Genomic DNA, 22772 nt, shown 5'->3' with positions numbered 1-22772 from the left:
GCCTAATCTCTGTAATATGGATGAGCCTATTATACAGTGTATATTAAGCTGCTGTCAATCTTCAATAAACGGAGTTCTTGGATCCTTACATTAAGTGTTCAGAGCTTTCCTCGTTACGACAAATATGGAATAGTCAGACATAATTTGCCATTCTTACAACTTTTTTAAATCCTTTCATGTTACTTGAGAAAGAATTATTTAAAAAAAATATTAAACCTGAAGATTTCTTTTATTTGACTGTACTAGCTGAGTTTTCATTGTGAACATTTGGAACTAAATATACTGTATTCCCATTCTCCCACATGGTAGAGTTGATCTCAATGCTTCCATTGATATTGCAGTCTACTGAAGAATTCACTGCAAATTCTTATTCTGCTTAGTAAACATAATAGGATAAAGCAAACAAATTTGATCTTGTCACACTGATTCTCAATAGTATGTTGTATGAAGCAATCTGTTTTATAAAGATATTTAATGTGATTTTCAGGGCATTGGCCCTTAACTGTGATGCCCCATTGGATGATAAAAATGGAGCAGAGTCTAAGAATTGGAGAGCTGGTAAGCCAGTCCGAGTAGTGCGCAGTTCAAAAGGACGACGGATCAGCAAATATGCCCCAGAGGAAGGCAACAGATATGATGGCATTTACAAGGTATTATGATTTTTACTGTATATATAGCTATACATTTGTCTTAAGACATGTTTATATAAGTCTTTTGTGTTACATAGCAAACTCTTCATTATGGCTTTTGAAGGAATAATTCTTTTGTTACCATGAGGATAGTTTAGCCTACTTCATTCTGTAGTGAAATGAAATGGAAGTATTCCATTCCATTCTAACTGTGGCACTGAAAGATTGTGCGGCAGTTCACACAGATGTACATGAAGAAAGGGCTGCGTGCTCTGCCACTTATCAGTGCTTCCTGCTCTACTTACCCACAGAAGCATGGTGGCAGAGACCTGGCAAGGGCTGTGCTCTGCAGAAGCTGGGAGCCCACCTATCTAGCCAGACTCGCCTGGAATGAATGGAGGCAGCCACCCACCAGACAGAGCTTCCTATCAGGGAAGCTGCTATCCAGGTGGAGGGCTGTAAAGTCTGTACCCCACACCCCTGGGTGGAGGAGGGTGCAAGTTCCACCTGTGGAAGGTGTGTTCTGGTGGAGTCACTCAGGCAGCAGGTGGAGGAGCTGAAGGAGGAAGTTAACAGGCTATGCTGTATTAAGGAGGGGGGAACAAGAAACAGTATATTTGAGACTTTGCAAGAAGAAATACTAGGGCCCTGTGGCACTGACCTCCAAGGACTTCCAGACAAAGAGCTTCAAAAGCACACAGCACCCTGGAGAAGGAGGTGCCGTGGTCTCTGGTGACCCATGCCAACAGGATATCACCACCACCTATTTCCTTGTATGTACCAACCAGCAATAGATATGAAATCTTGACAGCAGACAAAACCAATGAACAAGATTCACAGAAAGAGACCTCACCAGCAACACATACTAAAAACTGCAAAAGGAAGAAGCGAGTGCTAGTAGTGGGTGACTCTCTGCTGAGAGGCACTGAGGCACTTGTATCAGCTGGCCTGATATACAGTCAGGGAAGTTTGCTGCTTGCCAGGAGCCAAGATCCAGGATGTGAGGAATGCTCCTCAATCTTCTCCACAGGCAAGAACCATAAGTCCAGCTACCTCAAGTGCTCATCAATGCAAGTACCAATGCAAGTCCATGTCAGGGTTAACAGCAGGTCTGCCAGAAGGAAGACAGGACTATAGAGGCAGATACCCTGAGCTTTCTGCGGAGTCAGAGCGAGCTTGCTGGAGCTTAGTCACCGTGAGTCTACAGATGCTGAATCATCATGAGTGTGATACAGGGCGGCCAATCCTGATGCATGGTTATTTGCAGACACCAATCATAATGTAACATGTATGTTATGCCAAGAGCTATAAATGTTGGTGACTTGTTACAATAAAGGATCTATCGATCTATCTATCTATCCCTCTCCTGTCCTGCTTTTGGAAGAAGTCTGTTTCTGTGTCGCTTTGACCGTCTCAACTTAACAGCGACAAGTCCAGACACCTTAAGTCCATGTATACCAATGCAAGTAGTCTGGGCAACAAACAGGAGGAACAAGAGCTTGGTGCCCAGTCTGAGAGTTATGATGTCATAGGAATCACAGAAACTTGGTGGGAAAACTCACATGACTGGAAGATTGCAATGGATGGCTACAAGCTCTTTCAGAAAGACTGGAAGGTAAGAAGGGGAGGTGGAGTTGCATTTTATGTAAAAGATAAGTTTGAATGTATGGAGGTGAATTATAGAGATCACAAAAGTTCTATCAAAGGCCTTTGGATCAGGATTGGAGGGATCATTACCAAGGGGGATCTTATGGTAGGTATCTGTTACCATCTTCACAATCAGGGTGATGAGGCTGACAAAACCTTACTTTGGCCACTCAAGGAATTCTCAGGCCAACAGAACCTGGTCATCATGGGTGGCTTCAATTACCCAGACATTTGTTGGGAAAACAACACAGCAGTGCACAAGTTGTCCATCAGGTTTCTGGAATGCATTGAGGACTGCTTCCTGCTACAGATGCTGGACATGCTGACTAGGAACAGCACATTGCTGCATTTACTGCTCACAAACCAAGAAGACTTACTTGACAACATAACTACCAATGGTAGCCTTGGATACAGCAATCACAACATTGTGGAATTTAATATCCTGCCTAGCATGCTGAAGACCCTGTATTTTTGAAGAGCTAACTTCAATACACTCAGAGCCCAGCTGCGAGGGAAGCATCCATGGAGGGCAAAGCAGCCTGTGACTGTTGGGAGTTGTTCAAGAACAGCTTCCTGGAAGCACAAGAACAGTCCATCCCCTACAAAGGGAAAGGAAGAAGGCAGAACAAGATACCACCCTGGCTTAACAATGAGCTTTTGACTGCTTAAGGGCAAAAAAAGAAACATACTGGCTATGGAAAAGCAGCCAAATAGCTATCAAGGACTACAAGAACCTTGCTAGGGCATGCAGAGATGCAGTCATGAAAACTAAGGCTCAGCTAGAACTGAAATTGGTCAGAGATGTCAAGAACAACAATAAAGGGTTCTTTAAGTATGTGAGCAGTAAGCAGAAGCACAGGGAAGACATAGACCCATTGCTAAACAGGGCAGGCAAACTAGTCGCTAATAATGCTGACAAGACAGAGGTTCTCAATACTTTCTTTGTCTCTGTCTTTACTGGTGTAGCTGGACCCCAGATCACAGGAGCAAGTAACTACAACACGTGTCAACCCATGAGTAGTGGAGGAAGGGCTGGTCTGTGGCCTCTTGCAAGGGCTCAACCCACATAAATCTATGGGCCTGGAATCCATCCCAAGGTGTTAGGAGAAGTGGTTGACATTGTTGCAAGACCACTGTCCAAAATCTTTGAAAAGTCATGGAGATCAGGGGATGTCCCTGATGACTGGAAGAGGGTAAATGTCATACTCATCTACAAGAAAGGCCCCAAAGAAGGCCTAGGAAACTACAGGCCTATTAGTGTTGCTTCAATCCCTGGGAAAGTAATGAAATGAGTCCTCCTAGAAACTACCACAAACCAAATGAAGTAGGTGATTAGGAAAAGACAGCACAGATTTGCCAAGGGCAAATCTTGCCAGACTAACCTGATCACCTTCTACAGCAAAATAACATCTTCTGTTGACATGGGGAGAGTAGTGGATGCTGTTTACCTAGACTTCAGCAAAGCGTTCAACACTGTTACCCACAGCCTTCTCCTGCACAAACTGGCAAGACACAGATTGGTTGGGTGGTCTGCAAGGTGGGCAGGAAATTGGCTAACAGGTCGCACTTAGAGGATGGTGGTCAATGGTTTTTACTCAGGCTGGGAGCCTGTCATAGGTGGGGTCCCCCAGGGATCTTTACTAGGCCCCACTCTGTTCAACACTGTGGTGGGTTGAACTTGGCTGGCCACCAGGTGCCCACCAAGCTGCTTTATCTCTCCCCCTCCTCAATGAGACAGGGGGTGAAAATAAGATTAAAAACTCATGGGTCAAGATGAAGGCAGTTCAGTAAAGAAAGAAAAGGCATGTATGGAAGCAAATGAAAAAAAAATAGCTTGGGTAAGTTTGGTCGGTTGTAAGTATTTATAAGAGGTAATTTCAGGAATGAGAAACAGATACAATGAGATGGTTAGAAAATATGTAAATGTATCAAATTATGTGAGCTGACCCAAGCTGACTAAAGGGATATTCCATACCATATGACATTGTGCTCAGCAATAAAAACTGAGAGAAAGGAGGATGAGCAGGGGGCATTTGTTATTAAGGCATTTCTCTTCCTAAGCATCTGCTACTCATACTTCAGCCCTACTTCCCAGTAAGTGGCTGGATACTGGCTGCTGATGGGAAGTAGAGAATAAAATGTTCATAAGAACTGGCTATTACTTGGGACCCATCTGTCAAGATGGTTGCTCAGGACAGGAGAAGCAAAGTGTTTGATTGTTGGGTACCAACACTGGCTTGGTTTGGGTCATCACTGCAGTCACCAGGTTCCTTGCAAAGATTACTTTTTGTTGGTTCAGGTAGTTCCTGCTACCTTACTTCCTACAACACACAACTTTCATTACAGATTATTTTCCCCAAGTTAAAATCTCTTTGAGGTACACACTGGATCTCCCCATCCTTTCATATTACACACCAAGTACATTCAGGTCCTTGAGCAAAGACAATCCCGCATATGGGTTTGTCTTTCCCCAAGGGAGGAGCAGCCCACACTGCCTTCCCCAGAGACTTCCTTACATGCATGCACTACAGGCACCTTATCTCCTCCCACAGTATGTAGGGGCTTCTGTTTGGGCAGGACCAGGCTGATTAGCAAATTCTTGTGTGTTAACCAACCAAGTTCTTCTTAGCTTCTTCTAAACTTATATCCCAGTGCTTCCATGCCCCATTTCCCAATGCTCTCAACATAGTCCTTAACGATCCATTATATCTCTCAGTCTTTCTGGAGGCTTGTGAGTGATAGGTTATGTGATGCACTTAATCAATGCCATGTTTCTTGGCCCAGGAGTTTACGAGGTTATTTTGGAAATTAAGCCCATTGTCTGACTCAATTATATCTGGGTTACCGTGTGACCACAAAATTTGCTTTTAAAGGTCCAGGATGGTGTTTTGAGCAGTGGCATGGTTTACAGAATATGTTTCTAGCCACCTGGTAGGTGCTTCCACCATGGTGAGTATGTAGCACTTGCTTTGGCATGTTCATGGCAGTGGGCCAATATAGTCAATTTGCCAGGCCTCACCATATCAGAAACCCAGCCACTGCCCTCTATTCCAGGGAGACTACTTGTGTGGCTTGATTGCCGCACGTTTCACATTCATGAGTCTTCATGGTCAGCTCCACCCTTTGATCACAAGCCCATCCATATGTTGCATCTCCCCAGATGTCCCGATGTTTTGTGGGCCTATCGAGCTACAAATAACTCACTCTTACACTCCCAGTCCAGGTCCAACTGAGCCACTTCAATTTTGACAGTCTTGTCTGCCTGTTTGTTGTTTTGATGTTCCTCAGTGGTGCAGCTTTTGGGCATGTGAGCATCTGCATGACGCACCTTCAGAGTCATGTTTTCTATCCATGCAGTGATGTCCTGCCACAATGCAGCAGCTGATGCTGAAAAACCTCAGAATAAATAACTGCTCAGAGACTTTGCATCTTTAAGCAGCAAGGTATTTGTTTATTCAACGTTGGGAGCAAGCCAGCTCATGCTGGACAAACTTGCTCAGCTCAAAAGTGCAAAAGCAAGCCATTTTATACACTTTAGATACAGGGTTACGCCTTCTAACATACATATTAATTAGTAGACTGGTCTCTGGGCGGAGACTTTCCAGAATTTTCCTTGGCACATGCGCAGTTCTTCACTAGGGTGGTCACCACTTGAGCCTTCATCCCCTGGTGGTCGCCACGCTTGTTCTTCCTCGATTTGACCTCTTCAATTTCTTTGTTAGGTGACCTGAATCCTTCAAGCTTGCAAAATCCTGGCTCTGGGCCTTCTATATCTTATTCAAATGTCTAGTTTACCTGATTTATTACCTAGTGGTCTATTGTATGCTACTCCTTAGCATTCTTTCTATAATAAGGACTTTGGTCCAGTGAGCAGAACAGAACGTGATACTAACCAGTGCTCCTAAAAATGTTCTCCTAGCAAAACAGGTAGAGCAAACATTAATTACCTTCTCCTGGCTCAACAGGGCAAGGTATACCAACTGAGCCATTTTTAACTCTTTTTGTGCCTTTTTGCCATCACAACCCAGATGGGTTTACCCCTGCGTTGCCAATTGACCTTCTTCCATTGCTGTAGCCACCCCCACAGGGCATTAGCCACCATCCAGGAGTTAGTATAGAGATACAGTACAGGCCACTTTTCTCGTTCAGCAATCTTTAGGTCTAGTTGGATGGCTTTCACTTCTGCAAACTGAACTGATCACCTTCTCCTTCAGTGGCTTCAATGACTTATGCAGGACTCAACACAGCAGTTTTCCACTTCTGATGCTTTCCTTCAACATGACAGGATCCATCAGTAAACAGAGCATAGCATCTTTCATCTTCTGATAACTCATTGTATGGTGGTGCCTCTTGGGCATGAGCCACCTCCTCAAGCAATGCTCAAAAATCTCTGCCTTCTGGCCAGTTCATGATCTCTTCCAGGATTCCTGGGGGACTGCGTTTTCCCAGTCAAGCTTGTTGCCTGATCAACGCTACCCACTCATTTACCCTCTTACTTAGTGTCAGTTGCATGATGTGTAGAGGAGATGTCTCCTTTGAACATACAGTGTAGAACAGGCAATTGTAGCACAGCTGTACCAATAACTTCTGAAATGTCTTGAACTCCCTCACATGCTACTAGTATCTCTTTGTTAGTCGGGGTGTAGCAGGCCTCAGATCCTCTATACCCCTGGCCCCAAAACTCTACAAGTCGACCTCAGGTTTCTCCTGGTGCTTTCTGCCAGAGGCTCCAGGTGAGGCCATGCTCCCTGTCTGTAGTATAGACCACATATTGCATAGCTGGTCCTGTATGCACAGGTCCAAGGGCTACCACACAATCTATCTCCTGTTTGATCTGTTCAAAGGCCTGCTGTTGTTCAGGGTCCCAGTCAAAATGGTTCTTCTTTCGTCACTTGCTTGAGAGGGCTCACAGGCTGATTATAACCCAGATACGCATTCTTCAGAATCACACAAAGACCTAGGAAAGCTTGCCTTTCTTTCCTGTTAGCTGGTGGGGACATGACTGTTTTCTTATTGAACACATCCCTTGAGTCTGTGAAAATGCATCTTGCTATTTTATTCCCCAAAACTGGATGTCTTGTGCAGGTCCCTTGACCTTGCTTTGTCTTATGGCAAAACCAGGTTTGGAAGAATCTGGATTATTCATTTCCCTTTCTCAAACACTTCCTTTTCTGTGTTGCCCCACACAAAGATGTCATCAATGTATTGCAGGTGCTCAGGGACTTGACCCTGTTCTGGTGTAGTCTGGATCAGTCTGTGACAAATGGTAGGGCTGTGCTTCCACTCCTGGGGCACTTGATTCCAGATGTACTGGACACTCCTCCATGTGAAAGAAAACCGTGGCCTGCATTCTACTGCCAAAGGGATTGAGAAAAATGTATTGACAGTATCAGTTGTGGCATATGACTTGATAGCCTTCAATTCCTATTGGAGCTCTAGCATGTCCTGTATGGCAGCACTCAGAGGTGATATGACTTTGATCAGGCCATGAGAGTTCACTGTTAACCTCCACCCTCTGTCAGACTTTTGCACTGATTATATGGGACTCAAATGATGAGTGAGCCATGATGATCATTGCTTTGCTCTCCAGTAGGCAAAGCAGGTCATGGATGGGAACCAGGGAGTTTTGGATGATGTCATAGTAGCAATTGGCATCTGCTGTTCTTCCATGCACAGTAAGCCCACAACAGAAGGATCTTCCAAGGCCAGGGAAGATAACTGTTTAATTTTCTCTCTATTCACAGTAGCTATGCCAAAATCCCATCGGTACCCTTTTGGGTCCCTGAAGTACCCTCTCCTGAGATAGTCTATATCAAGGATACACTGGGCTACTGGGCCAGTCACAATGGGGTGCTTTTTCCACTTGTCCCCTATTAAACTCACCTCAGCATCCAATACAGACAGTTGTTAGTATCCTCCTGTCAGTCCAGAAATTCAGATGGGTTCTGTATCCCTGTACCTTGATGGCACTAGCATACACTATGAAACAATGTCTATCAAAGCCTTATATTTCTGTGGATCTGATGTGCCAGGCCATTGAATCCACACAGTCCAGTATATCCAGTCATCCCTTTCCTCCCCCTGGCTGAAACCAGGGACCCTCTATTCCTGCTCCCGATCAGATATTCACTGTGTGACCCGTGCAGGGCCAGATCAGAGGTCCCTTTGCCAGAATCAAGGGAGGTGATCTCAGTCCTTTATGTCTGGGAGATCACTGATTACCTTCTTGGGTCTCAACATCAACTACACTGACAGCTTTGTTGGGCATCCCCTTCTTAGCAGCTGTTTTTCCCCTCAGATTGTGTATATGGGCTTCCAGCTTAAAGGTGGGTCCACCATCTCACTTCCTCATATCCTCCCCCTGGTCACACAGAAAGAACCAGAGTGTGTCTCGTGGCCTGTGCCTGGAGCTCCCTTTCCCTCTGACCAGGGCAGGAGTGGACTGACTCTGTGGGGCACCTCTGACACACAGGGCACTGACCTATGGGAATGAGGAGGGACAGTGATTTTCTTCAAAATTTTGGAGTCGGGAAGATGCTCTCTCCACAGCTGGTGTATCTATATCTGAGCAATACATTTGTATGGGGTCTGGCTGGGATGGAGTTCATTTCCCCATGGCAGCCCTCACAGTGCTGTACTTTGCATTGGTAGCTAGAAAGGTGTTGATAACACACCAGTGTTTTGCCTATGGCTGAGCAGCGCTGGTACAGCATCAGTGCTGTCTCAACATTCTTAACATCAAGGGGCTGGGGGTAGGCAAGATCCTGGGAGGGGACACAAGTAGACCAGCTGACCCAAACTAACCAAAGGGATATTTCAGACCATATGACATCAGCTCAGATATAAAAGCTAAGGGAAGGAGGAAGAAAGGAGGGTATTTGTTATTTGCAATGTCTGTCTTCTGGAGCAACTGCTGCATGTGCTGAAGCTCTGCTTCCCGGAAAGTGGCCAGACATCACTTGCTGATGGGAAGTAGAGAATAACCCTTTTTTTTTCTCTTTGCATATACATGTGCAAACCTTTGCTTTTGCTTTAGTAAACCACCTTATCTCAACCTATAAGTTGTTTTCCATCTTATTTTCTCTCCCCTGTCCAGATGGGAAGGGAAGTGGTAGAGTGGCTTGGTAGCCATCTGACGTCCAGCCAAGGCCAACCCACCACAACATTGTTACCAAGTTGTTGGAATATGATGCTGAGGCATTTTGGACAACCTTTCTCCACATGGCCCATATGCACAGGGCGTCATCTGCATTTTCAGAGACCTCATCATTATCTAGGTTACTGTATATGACTTCCAGCATCATTAATTCTCTCATGTACTGGATGCCTTTGTCATTGAAAGTCCACATTCCTTGGTAATTTGCAAGGTCTTCCTTGAACAAATATCTAGCCCTCTACACTTGACAGGAGCCTCCTCCAGAGACTATGAATTGTTGCCTCTTTCCCAATTCCTCTGTTAATTCCATGGTTTCTAGCAAGGGATCACACTTGTTGGGCTTCCTTACCTTCCAGTTGTGGAATGTTGGCCCCATTATCCCAGCATCAGAGCAGCCAGGCAGCAATCCACTCACCTGACTGGCAGCTGTAATCTTTATGCATGTCTCAAAATTCGTTCAAAGTCATGTAGTTTCTGCCTCTTGCTTGATTTCTCTCACTTCTTCCTCCCATTTCTTTGCTAAAGCACCAGCTTTCTGATTGGCCCCTTCCTCCTGCTCCCTTACTAATTGATGATATGGACCAGTTGGCCTCTTTGTCCACTTTTTTTGTTTTCACTATCGGATCAATTATTGTAGTTGGCATTTGGGTACCTTGTTTCAACTATTGCGTTCTTAGATGTAGTTTGCATGCCAGTCTCAATCATGGCACTCTCAGAAGTGGTTTGGGTTCCTGTCTTAACCACAGTTCTCTGATAGTATGGAATTGTAGCTCAAGAGGCACAGACCAAGCCCCAGTACAGGGCTAGAAGCTGCTGGTCTTCATTGAGACAGCAAGGGACCCTTCTATCAAGTGGCATGTCAATTCAACAGGATTACTTGCTGTTCAGGTGTTAAGTCCTACGCTATGGGAAGTGTTAACCACCCTAGGCACCTGCCCAAATCCTTCCAATATTGCCTCACCCAAAAGTGATCTCCTCTTATGCCAGGACAACACCAGATTCCACGAACCCAAGAATAAGCCAACCATGTTAATTAGTAGTATTAAGAAGCTCACATAATGGTGAACAAGGACCTCAGGAGCCTGTGCAATAAACCCACCTGCATCAGTCCTGGATAGGAAGAGGGAGCATTCCCTCATTCTCTCCACAAGATACATACCCCAGCACAGTAAAGGCATCAATACCAGGGCAAAGTGTATAGCCACTGTTTGTATTAACATTTTCCCAGGCTCAGAAAAATAAAGAGAAAAGCAGTGCAGCAGGCAAACTCCATGATCTGCATAGAAGCTTGCCACCTAATAACTACTGTAGCTATGGCACGCTCAATTCAAAACTGCTGTTGTCTCATACCCCACACTGGGTGCCACAAAGGACTGTGGTGGGTTGACCTTGGCTGGCTACCAGCTGCCCACCAAGCCACTCTATCATTTCCCCCCTCAGCAAAACAGGGGGAGAAAATAAAAACTTGTGGATCAAGACAAAGAAGGTTCAAAAATGAAAAGGTCATGCACAGAAGCAAAGGAAAACAAAACAAAAATTCTTCTCTACTTCCTGTCAGCAGGCGGTGTCCAGCCTCAGTAAACATAGTGGATGTTTAGGAAGAGAAATGCCCTAATGATGAATGCCCCCCTGCTCCTCCTTCTTTCTCTTAGCTTTTATTGCTGAGCACTACATCATATGGTATGGAATATCATAAAATCATAGAATGGTTTGGGTTGGAAGGGACCTTAAAGATCATCTAATTCCAAAGCCCCTGCCATGGACAGGGACACCTTCCACTAGACCAGGTTGCTTAGAGCTCCATCCAACCCAGTCTTCAACACTTCCAGGGATGGGGCATCCACAACTCCTCTGGGTAACCTGTTCCAGTGCCTCACCACCCTCTGAATAAAGAATTTCTTCCTAACATCTAATTTAAACCTACTCCGTTTCAGTTTGAAGCCATTCCTCCTTGTCCTGTCATTTCATGCTCTTGTAAAAAGTCCCTCTCCATCTTTCTTGTAGACTCCCTTCAGGTACTGGAAGGCTGCAATTAGTCACCCCAAAGCCTTCTCTTTTCCAGGCTGAACAAACCCAATTCTCTCATCTTTTCCTCATAGGAGAGGTGCTCCATCCCTCTAATCATCTTGGTGGCCCTCCTTTGGACTTGCTCCAACAGGTCAGTTTTTCCTGTGTTGGGGCCCCCAGAGCTGGATGCTCTGGGTGGGTTCTCACCAGAGTGGAGTAGAGGGGCAGAATCACCTCCCTTGACCTGCTGACCACGTTTCTTCTGATGCAGCCTAGGATACAATTGCTGGGCTGCAAGAACATATTACTGGCTCATGTCCAGCCTCTTATCCACCAGCACCATCAAGTCCTCAGCAGGACTGGTCTCGATCTGGTCATCCCCCAGCCCGTATTGATACCAGGGGTTGCCCTGACCCAGGTGCAGCACCTTGCACTTGGTCTTGCTAAACCTCATGAGATTCCCACAGGGTCACTTCTCAAGCTTGTCCAGGTCCCTCTGGATGGCATCCTATCCTTCAGGTGTGTCAACCACACCACTCCACTTGGTGCAAATTTGCTGCGGGTGCACTCTATACCTTCGTCTACATCATTAGTGAAGATATTAAATAACACTGGTCCCAATACAGATTCCTGAGGGACACCACTTGTCACTGATGTCCATCAGGACTCTGAGCTGTTGACCGCTACCCTCTGGATGAGAACATGCAACTAATTCCTTATCTATCTAACAGTCCACCCACTGAATCCATCAATCTCCAGTTTTGAGAGAAGGGTGTTGTGGGGGACCATGTCAAAGCTTTACAGAAGTCCAGATAAATGACATCTATGGCCCTTCCCTTGTCCACTGATGTAGTCACTCCATCATAGAAGGCCACTAGGTTGGTCAGGCAGGACTTGCCCTTGGTGAAGCTGTGCTGACTGTCTCGAATCACCTCCCTGTCCTCCATGTGCCTTAGCAAAGCTTCTAGGAGTATCTGTTCCATGATCTTCCCAGGCACAGAGGTGAGGCTGACAGGTTGGTAGTTCCCAGGGTCCTCCTTTCTACCCTTTTTAAAGATGGATGCAATGTTTCCCCTTTTCCAGTCACCTGGGACTTTGCCTGACTGCCATGACTTTTCGAATATCATGGAAAGTGGCTTGGCAACTACATCAGCCAATTCCCTCAGGACTCTGGGAGGCATCTCATTGTGTCCCATAGACTTTTGTACATTCAGGTTCCCTTTGGTCAGCTTGGATCAGCTGTCCTGGCTATATCCTCTCCCAACCTCTTGCCCACCCCCAGCCTACTGGCCTTTGGGGTTAGGGCAGTGATTGGAGTGACAGCACTGATGCTGTGCCAGCACTGCTCAGCAGTAGCCAAAAAATTTGTATGCTATCAACACCTTTCTAGTTATAAATACAAAGCACAGCACTGTGAGGGTTGCTATGGGGGAATTAACTCCATCCCAGCCAGATCCAATACAAACATCTTCATAAATTATCTGCACGATGGGATTGAAAGCATCCTCACCAAGTTTGCTGATGGCAGGAATCTGCATGGTGAGGTGAACGCATCAGAAGGGAAAGCCATCTTACAGAGAGACCTGGACAGGCTGGAAGAGTAGGCTAGCAAGAACAGTATGAAGTTTAACACAGATGTGCAAAATCTTGCACCTGGGTTAGAATAACAAGAGCCCAGTACAGGTGAGGATCTGTGTGGCTGGGGAGCAGCCTTTCTGAAAGGGACCTGGGGGTCCTAGTGGACAAGCTGAACCTGAGTCAGCAATGTGTTGCTGCAGCAACAAAGGCAAATCAGATCCTGGCCTGCATCTGCAGGGGCATTACTAGCAGAGATAGACTTGATCATATCACTCTCCTTGTTAGGCCGTACTCTCTTTACAAGGAGCCATATGGAAAAAACAAGGTGCAAAAAGGTACAAGTTGCATGGGGAGAGGTTTCATCTTGATATAAGGAATTATTTTTTTAAAGTGAGAACAATCATTCACTGAAACAACCTCCCCAGGGACACAGCAGAGTCCCCATTGCTGGAGGTTTTCAAGATGTGGTTGGACAGGGTGCTAGATAATGTCATCTAGGCTCCCTTTCCCACAAAAGGTGGGATCAGATGACCTTTCAACATCCCTTCCAACCTGGGCTGTTCTATGATTCTATGGTTATTCTATTCAGAGCAGTGATAGTAGAACACAGTCTATAATAGGATATATGGAGTTGAATATGTAAGCTATTTTTGTGTGTGCTTGCTGACTCATATTCATCCCTGGAAATCAATTGATTTCTTCACTCCTTCCAGCTCCGTTTCTAACTTTTCATACACTTAATGTCTTCTCAGTATCTGGAATAAAGACGTGCATCTTTTATTTATCAAAAAACAAACATTTCCCAACTGAGAAGAGATACTTTAAAATAGTAACATATTATTCAAATTTCCTGTCTTTGCCTTGAGTCAATAAAGTATAACTACCTTCATGTGTTTGGCTTGTGGTAAATTAATGACTATCTAGCAGAACTATCTGTTAGTTCAACTATCTGTTGAGCTTTTGAGTAGAATTTCTTACATTAGATTTGAGAAGTGAACTTTGGGCTGTTTAAGGAGTTGATGAATGAGCTCCCCTGGGTACCTTGTACCTGTCCTTAAAGACAGAGGAGTTGACTAGAGCTGGTAACTCTTTAAGACCACATTTCTTAGAGCGCAAGAGCTCTCTATCCCAGTCTGTAGGAAATCAAGCACAGCAGGCTGGAAACCAGCATGCCTGAGCAAGGATCTGCTCCTCAAACTAAGGAGTAAGAAAGAAATACACAGCCAGTGAAAGCAGGGACAGGTGACCTGGGGAGTACAGGGATATGGTTCAAATGTGTAGGGATGGGATCAGGAAAGCTAAGCCACAGATGGAATGGGACTTGGCAAGGGATGTGAAGAATAACAAAAAGGGATTCTATAAGTACATAGTTCAGAAAAGAAAGGCCAAGGAGAGTGTACCCCACCCCAATAAGCAAGAAGGGTGAACTGGTGGTGACTGATATGGATAAGACTCAGGTACTCAACAAGTTCTTTGCCTGTCTTCACTGGCAGTCAGGCTTCCCACATCTCTCAAGTCCCTGATCCTCTGGGTGGGTGGGGGAGAAGTCCCTTCCACTATAAGCAAAGAGCAGGTTCAGGACCACTTGGTGAAGCTGAATAGCCACAAGTTTATGGGGCCTGATGACATGCATCCCAGGGTCCTGAGGGAACTGGTTGATGTTGTCAAGCCACTCTACATCATATTTGAAAAGTCATGGTGGTCAGGTGAAGTCCCTGGTGACTGAAAAAAGGGAAACATTGCATCTGTTTTTAAAAAGGGGAGAAAGGAAGACCTGGGGAACCACAGATCGGTGAGCCTCACCTCTGGGCCTGGGAAGATCACGGAACAGATCCTCCTAGAAGATACGCTAAGGCACATGAAAGACAAGGAAGTGATCTGAGGCAGCCAGTATGGTTTCACTAAGGGCCTGACCAATCTGGTGGCCTTCTATGATGGAGTGATGGCAACGGTTGACAAGGGAAGACCAACAGATGTCATTTATCTGGACTTCTATAAGGCCTTCAATATGGTCCCACATGATATCCTTCTCTCCAAATTGGAGAGACATGGATTTGCTGTATGGACTATTATCAGCAGAGGGGTATGGACATATGCTCACAGATCATCTTTTATACTGCTTATGACACTCAAACGTGATTCTTCCCCACGCTACATTGGATACATAAGGAAAACATACTTTGTTGTACAGTACTAATTGGATTACAGCAGGTGTCCATAAAACTTGTTTACCTGCCAAAAAACTCCTCCTTCACCTTGGCATAAGGCCTGCAGCCATATTAGTGGCGTAGTATTTTTTACTGTCTGCACCCAGCCATGCCAAGGCGAAGTTCGCAGAAATGCAATAGAAATTGTTCACACAATTTCTGTCCACCAACAGACTATTCAGTGGATTAGGAATTGACTGGATGGATGCAGCCAGAGAGTTGTGGGTAATGGCTCTATGTCCAGGTGGAGGCCAATGATGAGTGGTGTCCTTCAGGGCTCTGTCTTGGGACCAGTGCTCTTTAATATCTTCATTAATGACATAGACAGTGGAATCAAATGCACCCTCAACAAGTTTGCAGATGACATGAAGATGAGTGGTGCAGCTGACACAACAGAAGGAAGGGATGCCATCCAGTGTGACCTGGACAAACTTGAGAGGTGGGCCCATGGGAACCTCATGAAGTTCAACAAGTCCAAGTACAAAGTACTGCACCTCGGTTGAGGCAATCCGAGACGTGAGTACAGACTGGGAGAAGAAGTCATGGAAAGCAACCCTGACAAGAAAGACATGGGCGTTCTCATGGATGAAAAGCTGGACATGAGCCAGCAGTGTGTGCTCGCAGCCCAGAAGGCCAACTGCATCCTGGACTGCATCAAGAGAGGCATGGCCAGCAGGTCAAGGGAGGTGATTCTCCCTCTCTACTCTGCCCTTGTGAGACCCCACCTGGAGTACTGTGTCCAGGTCTGGGGTCCTCAAGCACAAGAAAGACATGGACCTGGTAGAGCGGGTCCAGAGGAGGGCCATGTAAATGATCAAAGGCCTGGAGCACCTCTCCTGCAAAGACAGGCTGAGAGAGCTGGGGTTGTTCAGCCTGGAGAAGAGGATGCTTTGGGGAGACCTCATTGCAGCCTTTCAGTACCTGAAAGGAGCTTATAAAAATAAGGGAGAGAGACTTTTAATATGGGCAGATAGTGACAGAACGAGGGGAAATGGTTTTAAACTGAAAGAGGGCAGGTTTAAATTAGATATTAGGGAAAAATTCTTTACTCAGAGGGTGGTGAAGTACTGGAACAGGTTACCCAGAGAAGTTGTGGATGCCCCGTCCCTGGAAATGTTCAAGGCCAGGTTGTATGGGGCCCTGAGCAACCTGATCTAGTGCGTGGCATGCCTGCCCATGGCAGGGAGGTTGGAACTAGATGATCTTTAAGGTCCCTTCCTACCCAAATCATTCTATGATTCTATGATCTTCTGCGATAGCAAAAATATAAGCCTGTTGTTATTTATCCTTAGGTGGTAAAATATTGGCCAGAAATTGGAAAATGTGGGTTCTTAGTTTGGCGCTATCTTCTGAGGAGAGATGATATTGAACCCGCACCCTGGACTTCAGAAGGGATGGAACGGTCAAAGAAACTGGGTCTGAGTGTACAGGTCAGAATCAGTGTTCACAAAGTTCAAGTAAATGGAGTCTCAAATTTTAAAACTAGGACTGTGAATAAAATTTAAGGCCCATTATTCATGTACTACAATGAAGCAGGATCTAATATAAAATATTTTGATATTTTAGAAATATTTGTAATTTGAAAGCTATGATAATTGCAAAGCAGAGAGAATTGTGGATTAAGCTTTCTGCTTTAACAGGAAATTACTCTGTATATATGGTTTAGAAAATAACTTTGAATACAGTTTTGTGATCCTTACATTGGATAAGATTTATAAAAGTAACTCTTATAATAGTTGAGTCTCTTCTTAGAATTTAAATATATATATGTTTTTATGTATTTTTCTCTAATTGCAACCTATTATTGAGGAACTATTACAGATAACATATTTCAGGCAGGAACTCTGGCACTGTGAAATTTGTGGCAGATGAGAAGAATGAAAGTAGTATTTTTTTTTCCTCAGCAAGCCAATCATTTCCTTTGGATGATTTGTTTTGCTACATGACATCATCTTCAACTTTAGCTTTCTGATTTTTGTAATTAGAGCTGCAGATATGGATATAAGGTGCCTTTTAGTAAAATCTGTAATCTAGATAAGATCCTTTGACTTAACTACAGTTTTCTAAAAATATGTTAATTTAAGAGCTTTCCTGTTTATATAGGGCTTTAAAAATATTTTTATATTATTTTAATATGTAGTCATAGGGGTTTACATTCTTTTAGAAAATAAACTTGTCAATATTTGGGAATTCCCAGATGCCATTTGATTTTGTTTTAAATCTGGTTTTCGTGGTTTTTTTAGTATCCAGAAGGCTATTTGGAAGCCATGGCTAGTAAAGAGAAAAAGAATAAGGTTAAGAAGCAAAGTGGGAAGCAAGAGCCAACCAGCCAGAGTAATGGAAACCAGAAAAGGACAATTGATGATGGTATTTCATTTTACTTCTTAGAGTTAGAGCTCTGTCAAGTTATATATAAGCCAATAGTATGAAAACTACAAGGAAGTTGGAAGTCATTTGGAATCCAAATGTAATGTGTTAAGTGCTCAGTAATAAAATGGGAAGCTGGGGATCTTATGATGCTCTTCCATACTTTTAAGGTTTCTTTTTCTTAAACTTCACAGAAAAATGGACAATTTTCTATGTAGTTATGATCTATAGTTCAAAATAAATCTGGGTAATTTGAATTGGAGCTTTATTGCATAATTACATAGCTCTTTGTGGAGGTATACAGTTACACTTCGGAACATAGCATGGAGAGTTTCTTATGAGTCTTATCAAAGTGTGATGGCTCCCTGCTGGCTCATGCAGGAGATGGTAATGGAAATCTTCACACTTTTGTCTTGAGCTTGAGCCAGGGTCTTCAGCCATAGCAGGCATGGACTGAGCCAGCACATACTGCCCGCTGGGTTAAACAAGCACTCTAAAACTAGATAAGAATCATTCCAAGACTTAATAAGGTCTGGGCTTGATCCTAAATAAACATTAAAAAGTTTGAAAGGGATGTAGTCCCAAGATGTGCTTTACGTTCATGAGCCACAGATTTTCACATGGGGCAGAAATAGATTTTGGTTACTGAAATGGCTGTAGTTCAGCTGGTGGTGCTAAGAAATACATTGGTGGCATGTAAGCAAATAGATTTGACTAATATATGGTTTAGTTGCCACATTGAGCCCTTCCAGACTTACATAAGTTAGACAGAAATGTTTCATGCCTCCAGTTTTATCCTTCAATTGGAAGTGTATTTGTTTATGACCTAGTAATTAGCTATGCTGAAGTTGTCAGATACATTGTCATTTTGAGGGACATTATATATGTGTGAAGGGGACCCCTGGTGGCCTAGTGGTTAGCATGCGGGACTCTCACCGCTGCGACCCAGGTTCGAATACCAGTCTCCCCGGGCAGATGGAGCTCGTTAGCCCTGTGAGGCCATCCATCTATGAGAAGGTCACTCTAAACAAACCTACGTCCTGAGGACCTCACTGCCATTGTCCAAGCTTGCTTGGCCCCGGCAGATGAACCTTAGGATTAAAGGGTGGGCTCAGTTCAGCGCAGGCTGTGTCTCACCTAAAAAATCCATTGCGCAGGCTGGAAAGGTAAAAGACCTTTCCCCAAATCTTCGTTCGCGAAGACTGGCCATTATTATTACATAGATGTGATTAATGTTTTAGCTTTCTAGAAATAATTTTGTCTTCCCTTTTAATTGTTCAAACCACCACTGTTACTGTATCTTGTCATAATTTTAAACAGGTATAGAGGAGACTAAAAATACATCCAAAGCCATGAGAATGGGAGATGGAGGGAAAGGAGAAGCTTTCCAACTGACCCAGCAACAGCAGTGGCTGATTAAAGAAGACTCTATGAACCAGAAATTGTGGGATGAAGTACTTGCTTCTCTTAAGGAAGGACCAGTATGCTTGCAACTTGCTTAAATTACTCATTTTTAACCTTTCTTTATATAGAGTTGGGAGAAATAAGGCTTTGTTAAAACCAAGTTTGCTTGCTTAAAATTGCTGAACACATACTATCTGTTTAGAAACAGTTGATGGGGCATGTAATTTCATTCACTTCAAGATATAGAAGAAATACTGTCATATTGAGACTTAGATACCAAATGAAAATATTTTAACTCAAGTTTAGCAGATTATTTCACCCATGATAGAGAGAACCTTAAGTAAAAAAGAGGATATATTTCCCTCCCTAGCTGTCAAGAAAATAGCAAGGGTAGTTCAAGTTTGGAGACACCTGTGGTTTTTTTTTTTATTAGTCGCTAATGGAATATCCTACAAAATATTACATCCTTGAGCATTAATTAGCTTTATTTATGTTCCAATTCATAGTTATTTTAGCTGTTTTGCAGAAGAAAAAGAAATCAAGATATCAGAATGGTAAAAGTCACTATCAAGTTAGTGAAAGACCAAAATATTTTATGGATAATGGATGCCTAAAAATGAATGCACAAAATCACTTTATTTGCATATTGCCAGGGGCTGTTTACTTTGCTTCTTTGACAGAAAAAAACATCTGGTAACTCCTTGTTCTTCCACTTACAATACTACTATTGCTATAATACTACTGTACTTGTATAGGAGCTGATACTATAAAGTTATAAGCTGTTTATCAGTGAGTTGTCTGATGTTTGCAAATAACTAGACTTTCGACTTAGTTATATGACAGAATACAGTAGATATGTGTTTCTAAAGCAACAGAAAACACTATCTTCAAAGAAATCCCGTTACTAGAAAGTTATTTTCCTATAGATTCCTGCCCATAATTTTGATTGCCTTTTGTGATAGCCATATAAAAATTCCAGTGGAAATCACGCAGCTACCATTGCAGATAGCTACAATGAAAATATAAATCTTAATGCTTGAAACAACAGTTCTACTTTAATTATAAGTTTTGAGTTGAGATGAATCTGATACTATTAAAATTATTGAAAATAACTATATTTTGAGTAACTTTAGATCTGTTTTTTACACTTCTATACTTGAGTGAGTATGCTTGAGACTATGTAAGTATGCTTGTATGTGTAAAATCTATGGCACAAAATTTATCCCACATTCTTCAGAGTTGTTTTGAGAAGACTGAAAAACAGGAAGGTTTTTTTACCTATTGTGGGTTATTTCAGAGTGAGGACTCAAGAAACATATTAAATACCTCCAGCAGGTGCAAAGGTGAATTTCTTAGTGAAAGAGGTATACAATACTTTGCTTTCCCTTTGCAGAGCAGCAGCAATCAGCCATCACCTACGTGCAAAATTATAGCGATGATCACTAAATACAGATATCAGCTTCCAAATTCTCTGACTTGTGCCAAGAATCAGGTTTGATGGGATCTCTGTTTTGTTCTTAATCATAATAATGTACAACCAAATGACTTTCAAAATTGTAGTTCTCTGTCTTCTGGAAAACTGATATCTGGGTAACCCCTGGTATCCATACAGGCTGGGGATGAACAGGTCAAGAGCAGCCCTGCCAAGAAGGACTTGGAGGTGCTGGTGGATAAGAGACTGGACATGAGCCGGCGATATGCGCTTGCAGCCCAAAAAGCCAATCGTATCCTGGGCTGCATCAAAAGCAGTGTGGCCAGCAGGATGAGGGAAGGGATTCTGCCCCTCTGCTCTCATGAGACCCCACCTGGAGTACTGCATCCAGCTCTGGGGTCCCCAACACAGGAAGGACACTGACCTGTTGGAGTGAGTCCAGAGGAGGGCCACCAAGATGATTAGAGGGATGGAGCACCTCTCCTACATGGAAAGACTCAGAGAACTGGGTTTATTCAGCTTGGAAAAGAGAAGGCTTTGGGGTGCCCTAACTGGGGCCTTCCAGTACCTTAAGGGAACCTACAAGAAAGATGGAGAGGGACTTTTTACAAGGGCATGTACAGAATGAGGGGGAATGGCTTCAAACTGAAAGATAGTAGGTTTAGATTAGATGTTAGGAAGAAATTCTTTACTGAGAGGGTGATGAGGCACTGACACAGGTTGCCCAGAGAAGCTGTGGATGTCCTATCCCTGGAAGTGTTCAAGGCCAGGTTGGATGGGGTTCTGAGCAACCTGGTCTAGTGGAAGGTGTCCCTGTCCATGGCAGTGGGGTTGGAACTAGATGATCTTTAAGGTCCCTTCCAACCCAGGCCATTCTATGAAAAGCAGGGAAATTAATTGTTCATGGACTTGTTTTCTAAATACTTTGTTAACCACTCTACTTCTCATGGATGTGAAGGATATGAGCTTTCAAAAATTTTTTTAATGTAATAAACATAATTTATTAAATATACGCTTTTCACTGAACACAATAGAGGTTCACTTCTGAGGAAATAAGAATGAACAAGAAGCCGTGAACAACAATAATATAGGGAATGAGCAGAAACAGGTAGAGGTAATAGCAGAGGGTGTGGGAATGTCCTTATGTAAATATCCATGAATACAGGGGCAATTGTGGTAGGCTTTGGAAGGAAATTTGTAACTTGGACTGAGACATGATGGTCACACTAGAAAAGTTTCAGTGTAAGCAATCTTTGCAATGTCAAGTTGTCCTATCACACTGAATATTTAATTTTATTTAGGAGATTTAACAACTCCTAGCAGTTGTGTAGCTCTATTAGATGATGCTGTGATTTTGGGAGGAGTAATAAGGATGTTAAACAAGTATCTCATGAATGTATCTCTGCATTTACTAAATGCTATGAAGACCAAATTTTTTACTCAGTTTAGGCCTGTGAATTTGATTGTGAATTTAAAATTTAAATATAGGTAATATTTGCAATTGTTAGGCAAATTAGGGTTTTTTTAAAACTAATAATTTTTACTAAAAATGCCCTTTTTTGTTTACATATTTGTGAATGTGCCTCTAATAGTTCTACTTTTCTCTTCTTTCATCCTATACTAGAATTTCCTGAAGAAATTGGAACAATCTTTTATGTGTGTCTGCTGTCAGGAGCTGGTTTACCAGCCAGTGACAACAGAGTGTCTCCACAACGTCTGTAAAGTAAGAATAATCCCTGTATTGCTCTGGACTGTGTTCTTGGCCCTGAGACATTGATCACCAAAACCAACATATATTTTAGGAAGACAATAATTATTGTCTAGCAGTCTGAGCAAGAAATGTAACATGTTTGCTTCCAGTTGTGTGGCTGCCATATAATCAATCTTAATTTTATGTAAAAAAAATGGAAATGTATTTAGTATAATTTCTTATAGACATGATGTATCAAGTTTATTACTTCATTGTAATTAGTGGAGCTATGCTAGTGATTGGTTTGTTCCAGGAGCATTGTTGGTACAAAAAGATTAAGTTAATTTTATGTAGCTAAGAAATTAGAATAGAGCAAGACTGCTCCTTCAAAGAGCTGCTTGTTACATAAAGTATTATGATGGGGTTAATAGACTGGTGGAAAAAACATCAAGAATGTTTAATGGAAACAACTTTAAAGCATAGAATCTGAAGATATCAATGACTAATTATAAACTAATGTCCAATTACTGTTTTAAGGTATAGACTGACAGTGTTGTTGCTTGTGAAAAGATTGGCCCTCATAAAATTTTCATATTTAACTTATATGCTTGGACTGTCTGCAGTCTGGGAAAACAAACAAAAAAAGAAGGCAACA

General features: G+C 43.1%; 1 protein-coding gene across 1 annotated transcript in view; it reads left to right on the top strand.

Annotated features, from left to right (window-relative positions):
* The window catches only part of LOC113981505 (E3 ubiquitin-protein ligase UHRF2-like), a gene marked incomplete at its 5' end in the record, with an annotated part of 71342 nt that overhangs the window by 47435 nt on the left and 1135 nt on the right, over window positions 1–22772 (top strand). The window contains 5 exons of the mRNA XM_027708907.1: window positions 488–650; window positions 16517–16654; window positions 17468–17591; window positions 18912–19072; window positions 22052–22150. Of these exons, the coding sequence (XP_027564708.1) occupies window positions 488–650; window positions 16517–16654; window positions 17468–17591; window positions 18912–19072; window positions 22052–22150 (685 nt within the window). The remainder of the gene's footprint in view (window positions 1–487; window positions 651–16516; window positions 16655–17467; window positions 17592–18911; window positions 19073–22051; window positions 22151–22772) is intronic.

This window comes from Neopelma chrysocephalum, unplaced genomic scaffold, assembly GCF_003984885.1.
Source record: "Neopelma chrysocephalum unplaced genomic scaffold, ASM398488v2 Primary Assembly neopelma1_96599, whole genome shotgun sequence".
Classification (NCBI taxonomy): domain Eukaryota; kingdom Metazoa; phylum Chordata; class Aves; order Passeriformes; family Pipridae; genus Neopelma; species Neopelma chrysocephalum.
Note: the sequence above shows the minus strand (reverse complement) of the source record. Positions and strands in the feature narration are given on the sequence as shown.